Source organism: Fulmarus glacialis, unplaced genomic scaffold (assembly GCF_000690835.1).
Source record: "Fulmarus glacialis isolate BGI_N327 unplaced genomic scaffold, ASM69083v1 scaffold2551, whole genome shotgun sequence".
NCBI classification, from domain to species: domain Eukaryota; kingdom Metazoa; phylum Chordata; class Aves; order Procellariiformes; family Procellariidae; genus Fulmarus; species Fulmarus glacialis.
In genome coordinates this window covers 95,251-116,481 of record NW_009194497.1, presented here as the reverse complement: position 1 = coordinate 116,481, position 21,231 = coordinate 95,251, and the positions used below count along the sequence as shown (strand labels likewise).

The window sequence follows — 21,231 nt, the reverse complement described above, 5'->3', positions numbered from 1 at the left end:
AGGCAAAAGCTTGAATTAAGGCTTCTAAGTAGAAATGAGTCAATCAAGTAACACTGAAGGATGTGCTTTTGCTTGTCCTCTAACTGATAAAGTCCATCTCAAAGACAGCAAAACTGGGTGTCGTCAGCATCATTATTCACTTATTTTCAAAGACTCCACACAGCCTTATTCATACTAGAATGAAGATCAGCTAGAGTTAACATTTCTGCTCATTTAAATTAGTTCCCTAATCCTTCGTCATCAAGAAAGTTTAAATCTGCAGTTTCTATTGATCCCAGCAAACATCATTTGCCATCAGTAATACCTTGCCCTGGGAGGTGGGAGATCCCGCAGAGACAAAGTCAAAGCCCTGGGAACATTCAGCAGAGCGCTAACTGCTGCCATCTCACCTGCGTACAACTTATCAGGGTTATTAAGAATCGGCAGGCAAAATTCCTATTATTAAACCTCACTTACGTATTCTGGGGCAGTGACTGCAGCTGTTACTTAGGTGAATGTCCTACTGAGGTAAACAAGAGATTAGACTAGGCAAAGATTTCAGCACCAGCCAGAATCAATATACACAGGATCAAAATCCACAGTTTGTCTTAGAAAAGACGAACTAGAACACTTCTAATTTCCAGAAGTTACGGAATGAATCATGTGGAATACAATGATTAAAAGCAACAAAGTGCAATTAAAAAAAATTGTAATTCCTAACCCTGAAACTACCACCTCTCTAGGACCCCAAACCAGAAAAAAACCAAGCAGTGCAAAGTCTCAAGAACCACCAAAGTCTCAAGATTGTCAGAGGACCACAGAAATTATGCAAGTCAGCAGCTCACCGTGTTTTTGAGCTGCTGGCTACACTCCTACTACACTCAGCATGAAGCACAGAACAGCGCCAGCACCTTCAGACGCAAACCCATCCACCACTGCAATGATTAAAAGAAATTCATTTCTTAAATTACTCATTGTGAGGGCGGACGCTGAGTCAGGCTTGTAGGCAGGAAGGAGTCAGCACTAAGAGAGAAAGGAGGATAGCCAGATTTCCAGTTACAGTTTTATCAAGCCATTTAATGCCCCTCTGAGGATGTAAATGGGCCTTAAGAGTAGCAGACTCTCATTTGCGCTTTAAAGTCTCTTTACACTGCTAGAATATGCCAAGTAGCCACAACAACTTCACTTCAAGCAAAGCTATCTGATCGAGCTTTCAACGAGACAGTCGGACTACGGAAAAAGCTTGGTGCAAGCTGCAAAGCCTCCTTGGAAACCTGGACCCTGTTCAAGTGAGTCCACAGTGAACTCGCTGCCAGCACAACCAGCAGCAAGCGGGAAGCTGGGCCGGGCAGCTCCAGCACATCCACTGCCCTCGCAGCAGCATCAGAGGAACACCTGTAGCTTGAGTGGGAATCAAAGCCTGTCCGGAGGGATGTGATGATACGACCTGCTGATAAACTGAGCTTGGCACATGCAGCTAGGCGGCTGGGCTTGAACAACTTCTCCTTTCTGTAATGCTGTGCCCTCTCCCTTAGTGTGTATCTTGCACATCTCTTCATACCTTGCCTTTTAGAGAGCCTACCCTTAGAAAAGTAGTCACAAACACACTGCCTGTATACCATCTCTTGGGCGAGGCCCCTCCACGATATCGTGCCACAGACTTTAAATAACAGTAATATGAGAGACACGGACACTTGACAGTACCATCAACTTGCCTAGAAGTGGTGAGCAGTTTAAGAGCCACACTTAAAATAGCTCATGCTGATTTAATTCCCAACTGTCCTAGAACAGAGAATTTAAGTAAATGCTCTTGACTGTCAAAGCATCCCTACCTTAGGGATCAATCATCGTTCAACTGCCCTGCAGTAAGAGACTGAACCAGACCATCCGCAGATCCAAAGAATAATTTAAACAGTAAGGACTCCTTAGCCCTCTCTGATAAATGCTCTATGATTGCACAGTTACAATTCTCCGCGCAAGCAAAATTACATGGGCCAGCTTCTTCAGTCACTTACCCCAAGTCCAGTTCTTCCCTATGACTCTTTGCTGCCTCTCAACTAAGTGAGAGTTGAGTCTAATTTGCCTGACCTGAACTCCAGCTCAAGTTCTGCCCAGCTCCTTTGTTATCGCTGCAAGAAACCAGGCCTCCAAATGGTACAAAATTTGTGGTTGTTTCCAAGCTTCGTTACATTACCTGTGTTGAAAATGCTTGAATGTTGACCACCTCAGGATGGGAGAAGGACTGTTGATCGCTGACCTTCAAGGAAAACTGTCCTTTCCTAAACAAGTCCCCAACAAGCCAAAATACAGGATAATATTATTTAATGACGTGCTCTTGCAGGACTCAATAATGATAAAAATACTATATATTCAGTAAAAATGACTAGCTTAGTGACAGAAGCTTTAGCTCAAGTTTTTTCCATTATGTTTTTATAGTATTTTTTTCTGAAGATTCACAACAGTCACAACATGTAATAAAATACCTTTAACTATGTAATAATATACCCTCATTTCCCTTCAACTAATGTTACCCACATAGGATGGTATCTCCAAGATAAAGTACCGATTCTAAGTGTCAGCTATTCGCTGCTAAAGAAAAATGTCACTTATCTGGCTTCGGAACAGAAACTCTCACTTTTCAGCATTTTTGCTTCCTATTTACTTTTCAATAATGCTACCCAATAACCTTGAACATAAAGTAGCTATGTTTCTGAAGACAAGATCCTGACATTTCATTGTGACTACCAGGCAGACAAAAAACCAAAAAGCATGATACAGAAACGCATACCTTAAGTCTAGTGAACATGAGCTAACCCTTGACATCAGAAAGACACCCTGAAAGTCTATTGAAAACAATGGATCAAAGAACACCCTCATACATACAGGGAGAAATTTAGAACAACTCCACTGATACCAGTCTAGTCCCAAGGCTTTATGGTGATGTAAATCAAATGTGAAATTTGGCAGGATGACTGGCTTATTGCCTGGCAGCAGGAAAAATCTGCTTCCTTGCAACATGCTTGCAGTGTGAACATTTGCCAGCTACTAATCACCACTAATTATCCCAAGACACTAACAGAGCTCATATTGCAGGCAAAGAAGTAATGGTTGAATGCAGATTATGCCGCAGAGCATAGTGGCGACATCATCTGAGCATCTTCCTGACAGCATCAAGAAACTGTTGTAAGAACCAGACTAACATGCCAGTTTTAAACCCACAGCAGAGTATCCTAAAGATGAGATAGGCTTCTGCACCCCCAAAGCACAACAGGTTTGGTAGCTGGATCACAGTGACCTCTTATATCATAAACAGAGAAGTTTTGCACCATCATTTATACTATGGTACAGTATAAGTACATTGGTAACTTATTTAACAGCAGCGACAGGTGTGCTTCGCTGTAAGAATGTTTCCAAGCAACAAGGAAATACTATTCTCAAAATATGTCAATTTTTTTTAAGGCAAGAGCTCTGAAAAAAGTTTCAACACGGACACCTGGATTTCTCTTTGCTGTGCACAAAGCGGACTCTCTTCTCCTTCACATCCTCGCAGCTGAAGTGGTCGCCTTTGCTCAGCTGCACCTCTTTCCCATTCACCACCATCAGTAGCCTGCCGTTGGAGGGAGTGCTGTCGATACGCAACAAGAGCTGTCCAGTGTCACCATCCAGATCACACACACCCAGTAAGGAGAGGTCCAGGGGCTTTAGCCCGCCAATTCCTACTGTGAGGGTACTGTTCACACGGAAGCTCGAGGGATGCTTGCTGGCTAAAAAGAAAGAATGGAAAAGTATTACTGAATGAATTACAGCCATGGGCTGTGTTAGCATCTTACCTGTCACTATCATCTTTTGGATAACAGACCAGACCCTTATAACGCCTGTTCATTACTGACCTAGGTGGACAACCACCATCTCAGGAAGAACTGCTATCCATCCCAATCCCCACTATGATTTTGAGAGGCTTGGGCAAGTCACTTCCCATCTTCAGTTCCCCATCACAAAACTCAAAGCCAACATACACTGGCCTGCCCTGCAGATAGACTAGTAAATCTTCATTTAGAACGAAGAAAAGATAAGTAAGTTGATTTAGTAAGGGATTTCCCCCAAGATATTTTTTCATTTGTTTTACATTGATGATAAATGATGTTGCGATTGGAAAGACGTGCCTCCATACCTAACTAGGTAACTTCACTTAGAAAACCACGTACATGCACATTTTATGAAACAAGGAAGTTGGAGAAAAATAGCTGCCAACTTTTAATAGTAAACACAAAACTGCACAAAAATGAATTCCAAAAATGCCACCGAATGAACACTACTTCTGGCCTTAAAATCTGCTGGAAGCCTGCCAGCTCGGTTGCTTTATCACGAGAGACACTCACCTTCCTCACACTCTCTGGTCCACGTGTTGCCATAGAAACCCTGGCCACAGGCAGAAACACAAATCTTATTCTTCAGAAACACGGTGCTGTCACAGAGGTGGCACAGGCCGTCGCTGTCGCACTCCAAGCATCCAGGAGGACAAGCTGAATCGGATGGAAAGCACAACCCCATTGAGACATGGCAAAAACAATGCAGCCACTGGTGCACAGAGCTGTCCCCGGGGGTCAGAACAGAAACACCACTGCTATTTGTGTCTTATCTACATGACAATCAAAACAGAACAAATCAAATCAGAACAATCAAAAAGAAGGGGCAAAGAGCTGAGATAAAAGAGTCGTTAAGAAGTTCCTTCCTCATTTGACCACTGTTTCCCATTGACTACCGAGAACCTGAGATAACCTTCCAAATGGAAGAAACATGTTTTTAAGTAACTGTTATACCAATCTGAAAAAAATACTCCAAATACACATTCAAGTCCTACTCAGCTTGTTAACCCACAAACACAACTGAAACCTTTCTAAAAATGTGGGTTTAATACCCATTTTTTATATACAGTATGTACACACGTACACATGCACACCAGCAGCCATCTGCACTGAATCTCATTCCTCCTGGATTAGGCATGTCTAAATGCAGATATAGCCCATAATCTAATTCTCAAGTTGACTGCATCACCTCAACAGCAAGTTTAACACAGCATCCAAGCACTTCCTCTTCACCCCAGGCCTTGGAGAGAAAAAGCAGTGTGCAGAACATAGACTACAACCCTGGTTCCTCTCCAACGCATCACCCTCACTTTGCTTACCTGCGCACTTTCGCCGTGTATGGTCTGCATAGTATCGCTTCCCACATTTGTGAACGCAGTAAGTGTCCAAGAGGAAAAACGGGGCTTCACAAAGGCTGCACTCGTCTGGCTGGCGACACTGAAGGCAGTGTTGATCACACCCTGAAAGTCATACGTAAAGAGTTCAGCTCAACATTGCTTTCAACTGCTTCCTGCACTATGCTGTAACACCCTGCAGGAACCACAGCTCTATTGCGTGGGTGTGCTGGAGGGCAGCGAGAGATCTGAACCTAGAACGTGCCTTCTGAATGCAAGACGTGCACAAATTGGAGACAAGCAGGGAAACATGTTGCCAGCAGTGATCAGAAGTAACACGCAAGAAGAACTCACTCTGGCATGTGTTTGATTCCTTGTAGAAAGCTGCAGGGCACTGTTCCACACAAGCTCCTTCGTGGAGAATGTAGCCCTCCATACACTGCAGGCAGTCGGTCCTCTGGGGACCTCTGCAAGCATTACAGCTCCAGTCACACTCTGGAAGGAAAAAAAAGTCAATGCAGGGCAGCCCATTCTGGGGTGCTCACCCTATACAAGTGCTTACCATGGGGGGTCTACAAGCTATGGGAATATAAGCCCTAGGAGCAAAGAGCATAGCAAAAACTGTTAAAGAGACACTAAAAAAAAAAGAAAGCATGATTTGTACCGAGTGACTTATTACAACTCAAGATACGTGTTTTTTTTTCCCCCTCTTGGACTTAACGTGTTCAAACTATGTCAAATTTGAGCAGTCTTGGCTCTTGTTCGGCATTCAGACCTGCTAAAACTGGCACAGTTTTGTTGCCCACAAAGCTTGACTTTATCCCATAAGTAGCAATGTTCCTTTTCTGCCAACACTGAGTTTGTGGCTCATTAGCAATTATCCACCCTGCTTCATCAATCTCATGCTTTCAAACGACTCTGACCAAAAGAAAATGAAATCGTTGTCCCTCACAGTCCAAATGCCCCTCTGGAAAGTACACTGGCCAGAAACACACTGGATCCAGCTGGGAGCAGATCTGCCTTCACATGCCCTTGTACTATCTCCCCTCCAGTCTTCAGCAGAGTCCCAACCATGCGCACGTGCCCAAGGACTACTCAGGCTGCCAACATTACTGCTTGTTTTGTTGGTGGCACTTAGAGGGTCCATATCAGCAATTAACGACAGACACGCTTGGCTGATGAGACAGACAAATGGGCAAGTGCAAGAGGGGGGGAAACAAGGACTCATTGAGGTGAGCTGAACTACTCCAGCCCATGCAACACATCCAAGACAAAGCCAGGACAAGAGTCCTGCCTCATTCCAACACCCTCAACACCAGACAACGTCACCTCTCTGAAGAACCGCAATGTTAAGGGGACAGATGCTGCTCACTTAAGCTAAGTTACTGAGAGAGCCGGCTAGAAATGAACTCTGAACGACGAGTCATTTGTATTATATCCTGGTCTTAGTGGTGTTAGCTGCAATAAAGCCACATTATCCTCACTTATTTCTACTATGGAACAGCCTCTTTGGAAGTTCTGGAAATCTTTCAAGTCATGTGTCTTTTAAATCACTCCAAACTGTTGTTTCTGCAGTCATCCAGTGATGCAGTATTTAATAACACAGAGAGAAGCAGGTAAGTACACAAGGCCCTATAAGCACTCTAAAAAAGATTTAGCCTGGTAAGCTCACTCGTTATTCAGCTGACCCATGACTAAACGAATTGCTGGACCTGACCCTTGAAAAGTTTGCTGGCTCACTTACTAAATCATTTACAAGAGAAGGATTTGCAATAATCTCGTTTCCCTGAAAGGCCTGAAGTATGTGACAGCAGACTGCCGAAAAAGAGAAAAAACTGTAAAAGCCTCACAAGTGGTCTGTCACTGAACAACTCCCCCACTCATACACACTTTTTAAAGCGGGTGACCTGCACAGATCCTGCTGCAATGTGACGGCTCACTTACTAAATCATTTACAAGAGAAGGATTTGCAATAATCTCGTTTCCCTGAAAGGCCTGAAGTATGTGACAGCAGACTGCCGAAAAAGAGAAAAAACTGTAAAAGCCTCACAAGTGGTCTGTCACTGAACAACTCCCCCACTCATACACACTTTTTAAAGCGGGTGACCTGCACAGATCCTGCTGCAATGTAACAGATTCTTAGTCAAGGGACTTTTTTTTTTTTCTTTTTTCTTTAAACCAGCAATGTATTTTTCACCTCTGCAAGTCTTGCTGGAAAAATCCAGATAATACTGCTGAGCACAGCTCTCATACTGGCATTCTCCAAATAACAGGACCTTAGCTGGATCTCTGCAAGACGTACAGCCAGTGGCTGATTCACAGCTCAGGCACTGGCTGTTGCAAGCTGTGGAAAGACAAAGACAAAGAAAATAACTGTAATTACTGTAATGCACCAGCAAACTGTACAAGTAAAAATGGTATTATCCTGTATCCTCTTGTCCTCTTTGAGAGACACCTGTGGACACTTCAGAGTTTTTGCATCTTACGTTCCTTTTCACAGCCTCCAAAACCTAAAAAGCCTCCTTCCATTTGGAATAGACTGTTATGTCTCCTCGCACTGCTTCTTACTCTCCTCTGGACAGGTCAGGGTAACACACTGACCTTGAAAAATTCAAATCCCCAAATAAGAGCTTTCCCTGTCTCTGTTTTTCTTATTCTCTTTATCCTACCTGTGTTTCATATGATTCCAGACTTAACTCGTAATGCACAAATTAGGAGATCATAATAGTCTGCTGCAATCCAGTTAGCAAACGTTGGTGGGACCAAAGGCCCATTTAATTTCACTTAATATTTCCACCTTTTTATCTGCACACAGTGTGAAATTTTGGAGCTGTAGGAAGCCAATAAAGATGCCAGGAAAAAATAATTCAGGGATTTACTGAATCTAGGATCAAAGTCCAGAGTTTCAGAACATTTCAGCTCACCCTCTTTGATGTCCAGGGTCTAAACTTCTCAGGAGGTTGTACTAACAGCCAAGCGTACTCAGTGCTGATGTGAGAGCTCTTAGCTAATTCACAGCAGAAGATTTAACAGCAATGTGCTACGAAAGACCGAAAAATATTTCCTAGCCCTTTGCCTAGGCACTGAAAAGCTCGCTCTGATTCTGGCGAGATGAAACTTTACAACAATAATACACAGAAAACTCATGGAGGTTCACAGGTCTGCTTTATACAAACAACCGCAACTGCCCTGCTAGCAAGTACAACGACGGCGTATGCAAAAGGGACTGCTAAATTCCCAGCCAACTACCCCTGAGTGTCGCTAAATCCATACAGCGTCAGAATCTTTGCCCAAGCTCAATTCTGTACTTAGGATAAATCAGAAAAAAGCTCTGAAAACACAGCCCCAAGTGTTTAAACTAAAGAACAAAGCATAGCTGACCATTTTTAACGGAAAAAACCAAACAAAACCTCTCATAGGATTTAGCACAACTACAGTTCAGGTGCTAATATGCTAACTGTGGAATGCTAATTTAGTGATATGTTAATTGTGGAAATCCACTTCAATATGCTTTTAATTCAAGACAGAGTTTTATAACAACAAAACCTCAAAATACCGAAGTAGATGTGAAAACACCTACGTCGCTCTCATTGAAGTAACAACCCAATGCCCTTCAAAATAGTTACTTGTTTTAGCTCATCTGAAAAATGTCACAGAAGGTCTGCATTTTATTGAGGTACAAATGAATTTTTAACAAAATGTTTACCTAAAGAATCTAGTAGTTGTTTTTAGGTGCTCTGATGCCAGTCTGATTAGGAGACCATAATAGACTGCTGCAATCCAGTTAGCAAACGCTGGTGGGACCAAAGGCCCATGTAATTTCACTTAATGTTTCCACCTTTTTATTTGCACACAGTGTGAAATTTTGGAGCTGTAGGGAGCCAGTCTGATTAACTTAAGAATACTACATGGAAAAATTACTATTTTTAAGTGCTACGAAAAGCCAACTACTAAAAGTATGGTAAAACATTCCACATGAGGTCTAAATCTATAGCAATCAGGTTATCCACAGAGGCATGCCAGGACAGTAAGCAAAAACTGTATTTGAAAGCAATCCTGTCTTCTTGTTTTATCAGCATGACTCCATATCTGCATTTTTAAACCCATGAAGAACTTATTAAGCTTTGCACTGTTCCTCGGTCAATTTGTCATTGAGTTTAAAAATATCTCCAAGAGTCCATACATGCAGTCAGCGTCTCTCTGAACTTCATTCCAAACCCTAGTTCCTCAAAAGTGCAATGCGACTAAAATAAACATTGAAGAGAGACCAAATTTTCTCAGCCTAACAGCCAACCTCTGTTTAAACAATTTTCATTACCTCGAAGTGGCAGTTTATATCTACATGGCTTATCAGCAGTACTTCACTTGAAAAGGCACAAGTGACACTTGGAATGACAAAAATCCAATGCACCAACACACTTTGCCTTGAGCCTCCTGCCACAAGGATTACATACACTTCTTCAAAAGCCATTTGCAATAATGAGATTAGAGTAGTTGAATTTGCTTGCAAAAAATCTATTTGCATTTGAGCTACTGAACCAAATTTAGGAAGGGTACTGTCCTCAGGAACATTCCACTTCTACCATGATGTGCTGAGGGAGGAGCTATCAATAGGAAAATTTTCATTAGAAAAGGGCATTTTAATTAGGAAGGGAGGTATTCTGGTGTAGTTAGCAGTAAGAGAATCCATACTGCAGGAGAGAACAGTGAATATCTGGTAGAGCTTGTAGGAAACTAGCCAGGACAGTGAGAATCTCATGATTCCTTTTTTTTATTCATCTTTTTTATTACATTTCTTTTTTCATTATTATTGAATAGCCTTTTTTTCTATTGGAATGAAGAATGGAAGAATGGTACAGTGTCTTCCACCTATTTCCTTGAACTTATGCAAGGTGTCTCCATTTCTGCTGCTAAGATGGAAATAATAGTTTCAGGAGAACCATATATTTCAACAAAAGGCAGGTAAAGCTGACAACCGTATCAGCTTCCCGCTATAGGTCCTCATCAGTAAAGAAATTGGGTCTAGATAGGATGACACTGATACCTATACTAAGTGTGGTGCAACAGAGTTATTTTATCATAAATCAGGATAATTTAAATCAGGGTAATGCAGAACTTAACAAACCTGAGTGTGCAGGTTCACAGCAATCAAACCACTTAAGCACTCACTCATTTTTAGGTGTGTGTACTATAGTTGGCCAATTCAAGCAGGGTTTTTTCACATTTTTTATGTCTCTGGGCCATATAATTTGGCATTTTGGAACATCAAGCCCAATAATAATATGAGGAATAACCCAACCGATGTCAGCGCCAGATTGAACATAGAATAATAAAGGAAAAGAGAAGCCCTAAGAGATTCACAAGGGATAACAGGAGCAGGATAAAACTTAACTGGACTTAACACCAGATCAATTGCACCAGATCATCAGGAGGTAAAAATATCACAGCTCAAGTCAGTCAGGGCTGTGCCTACAAAGCTGTACCTTGTTTCTACTGAGGTTTCACATGTGGAAAAATGTAGCATAAATGCTAGTGTCTTCCGTGGCAGGTACTGGCAGGTAGTACAGTGGGGAGGGGGTTTGCCTTAGTAAGAATTGGTCTAAACTTGTCAAGTTTTCACAAAGGCCAGAATCCACCAGTACTTTTCATCACTTCTCTGTGTACCACCTAGACAACTTAACAAGGAAGCCTACACAAGTTCTCCTGCAGACTTTTACCTAAAGTCTCCTGCCTTTGAAGTCGATAACAAAACTGCAACTGTGTTAAAATTTAAACCATGCTGTAGGCTCTGTTTCTAAGGCAGCTAATCACCTCTGTCAACTCACATCGTATTTTTAGGCACTTGAAATCTTTCTTTTCCTGGCAAGAGGAACAGGAAGGAACAAGAAAAGACATGTCAGTGAATACATTGTGGAAAGGAGAGATGGCTTGGAGAGACACTCACGTCTGCAGGTCTGCCTGTCATCCCTGTAGTATCCCGGGGAACAGACGGGCACACACATGCTGGTGTGGGAGAGAACCAGGCTGGTGTTGCAGGAAGAGCAGGAAAAAGGGCCCCCGCCGGTGCAGGTTTTACATGAGGGGTGACACCCTGCAGGGAGAGCAAGAACAAGTGTTTCTGTTCAAGGAAAAGTAGATCTTTGAGCAAGTTTCACAAGCTTCAGCAGAAGCACTCTCAGAGACTGAGCGTGGTGATACCGAGTACCAAAAGTTCCTACTAAGGCTAAGCTGGTGCACAGCGCTCGAGCAGAAACACAGCCAACACACCTTGTGACAGACGGATTAAATGGCTTTATTTGTGCTCTGTGTGCCATGCACACTAGCTCTCTCCCCTCCTCCCCTTTCTCCTTCTTTTTACCTTTCTCTTCAACCTTCCCTTCTCCTTAAGAACAAACCTACAGGATCTGGCCAAGACCTGTCTATCAGAAAAGAGTAAAAAAAGGGCAAGCATGTATCAGTACCTTCCTCTCATGCTTTTTCTCAACTAGTTTCAGGTCAGATCCTCCTAAGCCTGATGCGCTTTGTCTATTTAGGAACCATCTCGTGCTGTTTTGACAGCTCCACACCTCCCTGAAGATTTACATCCATCCCTTCGGCAGCAGTTGCGCAGCTCCTACCTATTCCAAGAAGCAACACTGACAGAGAACAGTCAATCTCTATGCGCCCTCTCTCCGTTTCACTCCTCCGTCATATTTCCTCCCTCCTACGGTCTCCTGTTTTTCAGGATGAAGCACTGTGGTCTACTCGGTTGCTCACTGTACGGAAGCCCATCATTCCCCACATTCAGTCCTGCCACCCTTCCCTTTTGAGATGGGCAGAACTGCTCACAGCACGCAGCTCCTTTAGACAGCGGCAGAAGGCATTCTTCTGTTCCTCTTTCCTTTTGTACTAGCGCCCAACATTTGATTTGCTTTTTCAACGTTGCTGAACACTGGGATGCCATTTTCACAGGCTGATTGATCATCACTTCAAGATCACGGCAAGGATGCCATCATTCTGTATGTCAGGTTAGAACCGGGTATCCCCGTGTGCATCATTACACCTGCCTATACCAAACTTCCACCCCTTGCTTTACTGCCCAGACAGTCTTACAAGATCCTTCTGCAACTCTTCACAGCCAACAATCCCACTGACTGCCTTCAGTAAAGAAGTACATTACTATCTCTTCCTTTCCCTGCATTTTTGAAGAGATATTTTTATGCCACCCCTCTTGTTTTCTTTCCCTGTTTCCTTGCCATCCCTTCGTCTCCCACTTCTTGTTCTTCTTAGTCTGATTGAAGAGATTTAATATACCACAGTGGATGAGGCCAATGTATCCTATTAATTTCTCCAGAGGAGGTACATACTCACAAAATTATTAGTCTGTTTTATTTCTTGATAGGCCTTTACCTAAAGATTGATGCCATCATTATACCTATCAGGCCAAATCAATCATGTGTGAAAGCAAGCAAAGAAATCAGAGAAGTAACTGCATTACGCTGTGCTGGAGATCTTAAAAGCTAGCACAAAATGTAAGATGAGCTTTGACACAGTCTGAATAATGTAAAACTTCTTTTAAATGAAACCTTTATACCAAAGGGAAGAAATGTTATCCCCAGGCTTAAATTTCCAGGAAGGCAAAATATCTCTTTCAGGGCTCTTTCCAATTAAATGACACAGAATATATTTTATACGTCTCTGAGATTTCATTTGTCAAAAACAGGTAAATAAACACACAGCTCCCAGAGTCCTTTAGAGCAGCTTTGAAACATTAACCATCAGTGGTTAGACTGGATTAGGAAATGCCAGTTCCTGCAACGGGACCATCTATATCTTAATTCTAATGTGCACAATTTCTTGTCTTGATTTCTTTCTCTTAAAATAAACTGCAATACCCTTTGCTCAGCGTAAGACGCATTGGGCTTTAACATGTTCCTGTCAGCCACATAACAAGAAAAGCAACCTACTTCCTTCTAAGAGTCCAAGAAATATAAAGCAGCTCAGACAATGATCGGAATATGAAACCATATCAACAACAAAAACTGGAGGAGATCCAGGGATAGGTGAAGGCACAGAAGGCTGGAGAATAAAATGTGCTATCAGTGCAGCTTCACCCATGCAGCTGGAGTGCTGCATCTATCATGCCAGCCTAAAAGACTGAATTAAATTGGCTTTTTGTTTTAGATGCTGCTAGGAATGATCGCCTTTTGGACCATTACTGTAGCAAGACAAGTCTCAATGAGAGACCTTAGCTAGGATGATGTTTCATCTCAGGTTGCAAAACGCCCTGAGAAGTTCCTACCAGCAAGAGTTCTGCCTTCTATGAGCAGACGTTGCAAGGCCCTTCGAAGCACATATCCAGAAATTATTTTCAAGTGTCAGCATCCCAGAACTGGGCTGGTACAACACAAATTGGAGACTTGGTGATGGGCACATGAAAAGTCTCTGTTTGAAGTTATCCTTTATTGTGCTTAAGAAGCCCACCTCTTCCTAGGAGTGATCTCAGGATAGCTACCCTACACAGAACACAGCATACTGCCATCCTATTCTCTGTGCCGCCATCTTTGAGAGATGGGATTTACCAGAGAGAAAAGAGAAAAACTCACCTTCACCTCCTCCTCACAAGCATACCACATGAAAAGTCTCTGTTTGAAGTTATCCTTTATTGTGCTTAAGAAGCCCACCTCTTCCTAGGAGTGATCTCAGGATAGCTACCCTACACAGAACACAGCATACTGCCATCCTATTCTCTGTGCCGCCATCTTTGAGAGATGGGATTTACCAGAGAGAAAAGAGAAAAACTCACCTTCACCTCCTCCTCACAAGCATGAGGAGTACCATGCTGTCTGGTACTCATTACACTTACTAATTGTATTTGAACAGCAGGCTAGATCCCAGTAGCCTCAGCATGTGCTCAGGACAGCACAACACTGCCTGCCTCAAAGAACTCACAGTCTGAAAGCAGACACAGGTTACGGGCAGCAAGGAGAGAGTGCTCGCAGCCAGCTGGCAGAGTTATTAGCCAGGACACCCCCAGCTCCCACTGCAGTGTCCTGCCAGGTGGAAAAAGCTTCTCTACTAAATAGGAACCATTTCATGGAACATCTTGCAAGGATCCAGGTGGTCCCTTGCAGCTACTTGAGGCATCTGTAGGGACTACTCACTTTTGCAGGCACCATTCTCCGCGTAGTATCCCACGGGACAGTCAGGAATGCAGTGATCCCCCAGGAGCAAGTGACGGGCGTTCTGGCACTTCAGACAGATGCTGCCGGTGTCCCGCAGGTTGGCCACACACTGCCGGCAGAAAGGGTGGCAGTCTAAAGGAAGCAGGAAAAAACAGATACCGTGATCACAGATGGACAAAACAGAACTGCTCAGGGGAAACACACTGCTGAGAACTCAAGGAAGACATTAGGGATGTAACTTTCAGAGCCCCTTTCTGCTATCTGGTGCACAAGGGCTGGGATCAGGTGCTAAACACTGCACTTCCAGATGTCTGCAAGAGGGATGACCAGAAATTACTGCATTCCTTTCTTTTTGCCCTTGTCCCCATCTTGTGCTCTTCCTGAGCATCACGACATTTTTGCTTTTGCTCAGCAACCACGTTCTCTGCATCTCTCCTGCCCCATTCAAGCATCGTCTTTCCCACCCTTAAGTGAGCTCGGGAAAGCTTTGTACAAAGTCAGTTCAAAGCTCTTCGCTTTCCCCAAACCTTTCTCTGATTTTAGTTGCTTCTACCCACAGGTTTATCTTTAACAAACTACGCTGGCAGCTGTAGGCATTCACCTCCCTCTGCTCCCACCGTTGAAAAACGAAGAGCACAACCTGTACAGCTGTATGACCTTCTCCCATAGTTCTTACTGTTCAGATTTTCCCACACAAATGAGACATCCATACCCTGAAGAGGCCACTGCAGACCTCAAAGCCAAGCCAAGAGTGGCATTTAGAGTTGCATGAAAGTGCCTCAAAACCTTTTCCTTTTTTAATTTTTCTCCAGCAGCACACAAGCTTGTGTCTCCTGACCTCTGCCTGAACTTAGGTGCTTCAAAAGGTTTTACAACAAGCCTTTTGTATGAACAACAGTGCGGTGTAAGGCAACCTGGAACCCAAATTAATCCTCATTATGGTAATTCAGAAAATTATAAAGGAAATAACGACTGTCTTGAAAGAAATGTAATAATGCGGCTTGATTTCAGCACCTGGCCTCTTGTCTGATTTCCACTGAAGGTTCAATTTTCCGTCTTTTGTCTCTCGTGACAGCATTACTACAGATTGTCAGGCAATCTAATTTTACAAGCTGAAGACAGGCTCACATAGAAGTCCAGGGGAATTCTGCATTCATACCTGCAAGAACGTGATAGCGACTGGAGTCTAACCCTAGCCTGACTTCTCCTATACGATACACATAGATGATTCTTACCAAACACTGGTGGAAAAGCACAGATGCAGCTCAGAAATGAATGCAATTCTGACTGCATCCAGGGATTCGAGGTCCTTAAAGCAGCTGCCTCTTTCACCTCCTGACTTTACAGGGTATATAACCTATCTAGTTTCTGCCCTACACTCCCAACCTTGCAGATGGGAAATTAACTGCCAGAGGGGAGGTAAAAGGTGAGCAAAAAGGAACATTACGCTTTAGATAACGACTCTTTAGGTCCTCGATCTATCACTGTCAGGACAGTGGTAAGAAAAGAAAAGCAGCACACGAAGTGGTGCTCCCAAACTCAGTGACAAACCTCAAAACCTCCTTAGCGGGGTTACAGCTTACAGGGGTTACCGTACTGCAGCTTCTGACTGCACAGGAGAAGAACTCAATACCCAAGACATCATCCCATAAATCTTCACAGCCAAAGATCCCAAACCTGCACTGACATCAGAGTGGAAAGACCTGCCATGTATCTGTAGCCTCACTGAAGCCAGAAAGGATCACACACAGCTCATCATAGAGAGCAAGGGCTAAAGTATCATCCAAAAGGCCCAGAGCACCGTATGTAATTTGTATGCACAGGGCTGGAGGTGGGGTGAAGACTTTCATGCACTTATATTCAATAAAATTAACATAAATCCAATTGGTTTCTCATACTTCCACATTTACCTGGCAATATGTCTACTCCCCTTGTTGTTAAAATAATACTCCTCCAGTTTAATCTCTTGCTGGAGCGACTGGCCTCTAATAGAGAGTTTGGCTAGATGCAATAAGTAACCAAACCCAGCAATAGTTTTTCAGTTACCAAGAACAAAAGAGACACCTGTGTACGGTCAATAGGTTCCATAAACAGAGCACAAAAATGAGACAAAGAAAACCAAATAACCAGTATCTACTTTAAATAACTAGACTCTCCGAAACTAACATTTAAAAAGCTAAGTATCTACAAAACTAGGTGCTGTTGCAGCACAGTTTTCTCTTTACAGCCTCTATGTTTGCTCTTGTGTATTGAAAGAGTTCTTTTTCCCAGTTACTGTTTTAGGATAAATCAGACCCATCGTTCTCTTATTCCTTTGCAAGCCTGGAGATCAAAGAGCACACAACACCAAATAAAAAACCAGAACTGATGCTCATGGTGAATTTGAGGGACATCGGGGACGTAGTGAGAGAGTAAAGGAAGAACTGTAATGCTTTGTTTTGGAAAAGATTATTTAAATTTTTCACAGCAGGCTCTCTTTGAAGCGAGGACTAATGGAAGCAAAGTGTTTTCTTTATGCTTCTCAATAATACCGCACAACCGTATTTGTCTCCTGCTTCTGCCTTCTCCCTGTCAATCCTCACTCCAGCTCAGCCAGCAGGCAGGTTACTGCCTGCGGGCTTTGGGCTTTCGGAGGCTTCACATCCCATGCTTGTTGCAGGTCTATGCAATGCAGTTACGTAACTCCCTTAGACTTCTTCCAGTATCCAAACTGGATTCTTCAGGGCAGCATGGCACCACCTTGCTCGTAGTCCCAATGCCTCCCTAGTCATCTTTTTGAGACTACTGACTTGCCTTCCACCATCCAAACAAAACTTTTTCCTGCCTCCCTTTCAGCTGGCTCTAATTTGTTCTCTGCAATTCACCTCTATGCAAAAAAACCCACACCCCACCTTACCTATCACTGATCTTCCTATAAAGCCACTTTCATTGTAAATTATAATATAATTACTTACACAGATTTCCATTTCCAGAGGTAGTTTACTTCCACACCCTCTTTAGCTTTCTCTCAGCAAGCAAAAAACCGAAAGAAAATAGTGCTCTTCCTATATGGAAAGTATCTATTATACACTGTTCCCTTGCCTCTCAAGACAGAGAAGGCTGTTTGAGGAGACAAAATTATCTCTAAAGTGTTTGCGAATGCTCATAAAGGAAACCAGAGGCATTCCTACCTCTCAGTTCCACCATTTGCTAAGCAATCATCCACTTGTATTGTTTAAATACACCTCCCCTCTTAAGAGCTCTTTAGAAGAAAATTCCCTGATGCAAGTTTCGTACTATATACTCTAAGGCAAGGTATGAGGTTTACAACAGAGTACTACTTTAAATCAGTACTTAAAACACCATGCAATTTACAGGCATGTCAGCACGCAAACGTTCTCTAGCGCCTTACAGTAAATCTAGGAAGAAAATCTGTATGGTTGATTCAGAAGGACATCTAGCTCTGTCCAGGATTTTTGGTTTGATTTGGTTGTTGGAAGAGGTTTTTTTCCTCTCCTTTAAAAGACCTAAAAGGGAATTTGTCATACAAACAAGCGAGATGAACTCCTCGTGAAGTGCAACCACTTTTGCAGGGATCTGCCTGCATCTTCTGAAAAGGGTGGGAGCTTGTCTAGGCAGCGTAATGTGGGAAATCCAGCCGGATGGTGCCTAGCACAAATGAGCCCAGACCCAAGTAGGGAAATGATCTTCCATTTTCCTCCTCTGGCAGCTCAGCTGTTAATTCCTGTAGGAGGTTGCATGCCAGCGACTAAGTGGAGCAAAGCCCTCCGTTTCTCTCTTGCTCTGCTCAGAGAAACTCCAGCTCTTTGTGATGATATCAATGTCTCTCTAAAGAGCATGGCAACAGCTCATTAATTTTACAAGGAGCTGAATGTATTTCTTGTTGTCAGAGTGTCCCTTCTGGAATTTTAAGAACAAGGCAGAAAGGCTTGTTACAGGCATCCTCCTGCGTGAGCTCTTCTGGTTTATCTTTGAACATTTTCGCAACTGCACACAGCCTAAGAAAGCAAGGGCCTGAGCAGCTGAACATGGGGATTGGGAGTTCCCTTTCAAGGAAGATGCAGTTGGAAGTTAAGATAGGACCTTGGGGAATACTGTATCAGTGGGTGTTTTGATTTTCATTTCAGGCCAGCTGCCCTTGCTACTAATTCTGGTAGGTAGTCCTTTGCACCCTTTTACGTCTCAGCTGAGCATCCAGCAGAGCTCAGTCTGTGAACTTCTTTCTTCAGCCACTGCACAGTCCCTCTGCATTTTTCTAATTGCCCTTCCACCGAGTCAGGAAAAGATCAACGAGGAAGCCTCAAGACAGGCGTATGATTTATTCAAATCAGAAAGGTAAGAGCAGGACAACAGTTTTAGCGATGGTGTTATTTTTCAGACTGGTGACTGCAACGTTTCCTGAAGCTGAAGTTGTCTTGGATAAGAGGGAGACAGAAATCAGAGTGTTTTCAGACTAGGAAAACAAAAACCACATAAGACCTGAGACTCAACAGGAGACTGCAAAAGCCAAAACCACATTCCTGTCCATACACTAGCTATAAAATAAAACTCATAAATTGACCATTCTCAAGGAAGACTGACACAAATTTAGTGTGCCCAAATCAGAGCTTAGAAACTCAATTGATCTTTTGAAATTTGAGGCCATTTTGTCTTTCTTCTGCTTACATTTGAAATGCTTATTTGATAAACTGCTGAAAACAACATCTTTCTTTTCTATTAACAAGGCAAATGTTCCAATCCTCATTCAAGCAACATGTACAATAACAACATTAATTCACAGGCAATGGTTTCAAGTGACAGTTGGTTTTCTGCATCCTGTATGAAAGATTTTCCCCTGCAGGTCCATAAAGTATGACAGGTGACTATAATGCACAGCAGTCCCTATAAGTCGTAACACAGTTCTGCCTGGAGGGTCAGGAATTAGAGATAAATGAGAAGATAACTGTAAAAAATATCGCTTTGGGAAGCAAAGGAAAAAGCTTTGTTAGATTCTGATGCAAATCATATATTATGCAAGTGTCAGGGGTTTTAATGTTCTCTTTTATGGGACAGCTGCTCTTTAACTGGTAATTAATAACTTGCAAGGGCAAATTTAGCATTTCAATCAGTGCTGAATGAGACGAATGAGTGAAATTTAACAACCTGGATGTGGAGCTCTTTATCTCTAGCAGAACTGGCCACACACATCCTTTGCTTAAACATCAGACATAAATTTGGCACAAAGTGCAACACACTTCAGACTGCAGATCCGAGACCAAAGCACAACTTTTTTTTAAAGGCAACAAATAACTATGTTCCTCCGCAGGGATTTTCAAAACTTCAGTCAGACAAAGAAACATCAATGCATCTATGTGCAAGACCATGTGAACATTAAGGGTTCCTATGTTACAAGGAATATCTGTACTGCCCTCTCGAAGACAGGACTGACACAAGCGAGTCACACAGCATGACTAAGGTCAGAGCTGGGAGGAGGAAAGGTATCTCCTTATGCTTCTACTATGTTACACCCGGAAAGCCTTCTCTCCTGCTTTGGGGGCACAGATTCAAATGCTATTGACGCTCAATGATGCCAGGCATTGTGAACCAAGCCTTGAAAACATGTTTCTGCTTTGAGAAGACAAGTCACCAAACAGTGAACCATGTTCACGACCTACAGGGTTTCGAAATAAAGCTTGTTAGTTTGCAAGGAAAGGATGCATCACCAGACTGCAATTGCTTTGGAAAGCCAGGCAAGGTTCTTTACAGATGATTCATCACTGTCAGTGTAGCGCATCTGGAGGTCAAAGCTTGCCCTCCACATCGCCTGAGCGAGCCCATTGTTCCCAATTTCCACTCCTCTTTATTGCCAGGCACTGTGACGTCTACCTAATCACCTGGGATTTGAGGAGCACACTTATTGCTCCACGACGCCTCGCCAAACTTACAGGTAACAGCAGTCTAAAAGGGATAATTAAAGCATGTAGCATGCAGCAAAGAGCAGAGTAAACCCTCCTCAGAAAGAATCTTGGTTTAAGATAAACTAAGTTTTTCCAATGTGGAAGACCACATTTCCACAAGCCTTTTTTCACAGGAAGCATAATGCAAAGTAATGGGAAAATAAGGTGGAAGAAATAAAGTGCATACAGGTATGACGTGACAGGACTGTCACTGTAGCCTCTGAAATTTTACAGGGCAGAGACAGCTCTTTACACTGAAATGCTGAATTATCTCCATATTGTAATTACTTGACTGTATGAAACATCTTGATTCCCCAGCCTGATTTCTTGTATACCTAAGGAGCTGTACAATACTTCTAGGATATTTTCCTACTCCTCAGACACTTTGTCTCCCCCCTCTCTTTGTCTCTGCAGACAAAATGACAACTGTTGTTTAAAAGGAAGATGAAGAAATGGTTCATAAAATTAATCTGTGGAGAGCAAAGAGACAAGTCTTTCATAAAAAAAAAAAACCCAACACATATTAAACAAAAAGAAGTCTCCGTGAAGGGGAATCATCTATATTAAATTGAGAACAATTGCCTCTCAATGGATATATTTATTACGTCTAATGCATTTTTCCCTTTTCTTAGGATTCCTTATCTCATTTGGAACTGTTCAGCCTAGATTAAGCCTCACACACCGTATCTTTTTTTGATAAAGAAAAAAATGGCTTGATAGAGCTCAGAAATTGTTGGAGCGGTTCCCAGGCTATGTTTATACATGTCTGCGTGATGGATTAAATGCGATTTTTCTTTTTAAACAGATAAATGCAATCAGTGGCTTCTGATGATAGGCTTAAGTGCAGGCACCGAGCACCCACAAAGTATAACCCCTATATAGAAATCCTGTTACCTCCCCAAAATGCACACAGCGATGCTAGCTGTGCCAATTTTTCTTTAGGGCCCCATAA

At 42.7% G+C, this 21,231-nt stretch overlaps 1 protein-coding gene across 1 annotated transcript in view; it reads right to left on the bottom strand.

Annotated features, from left to right (window-relative positions):
• FRAS1 (Fraser extracellular matrix complex subunit 1) overlaps positions 1-21,231 on the bottom strand; it is a gene marked incomplete at its 5' end in the record, with an annotated part of 117,283 nt that overhangs the window by 52,923 nt on the left and 43,129 nt on the right. Inside the window, 8 exon segments of the mRNA XM_009587766.1 lie at positions 2,174-2,258; positions 3,473-3,743; positions 4,359-4,502; positions 5,165-5,305; positions 5,534-5,674; positions 7,377-7,523; positions 11,124-11,270; positions 14,323-14,475. Of these exon segments, the coding sequence (XP_009586061.1) occupies positions 2,174-2,258; positions 3,473-3,743; positions 4,359-4,502; positions 5,165-5,305; positions 5,534-5,674; positions 7,377-7,523; positions 11,124-11,270; positions 14,323-14,475 (1,229 nt within the window).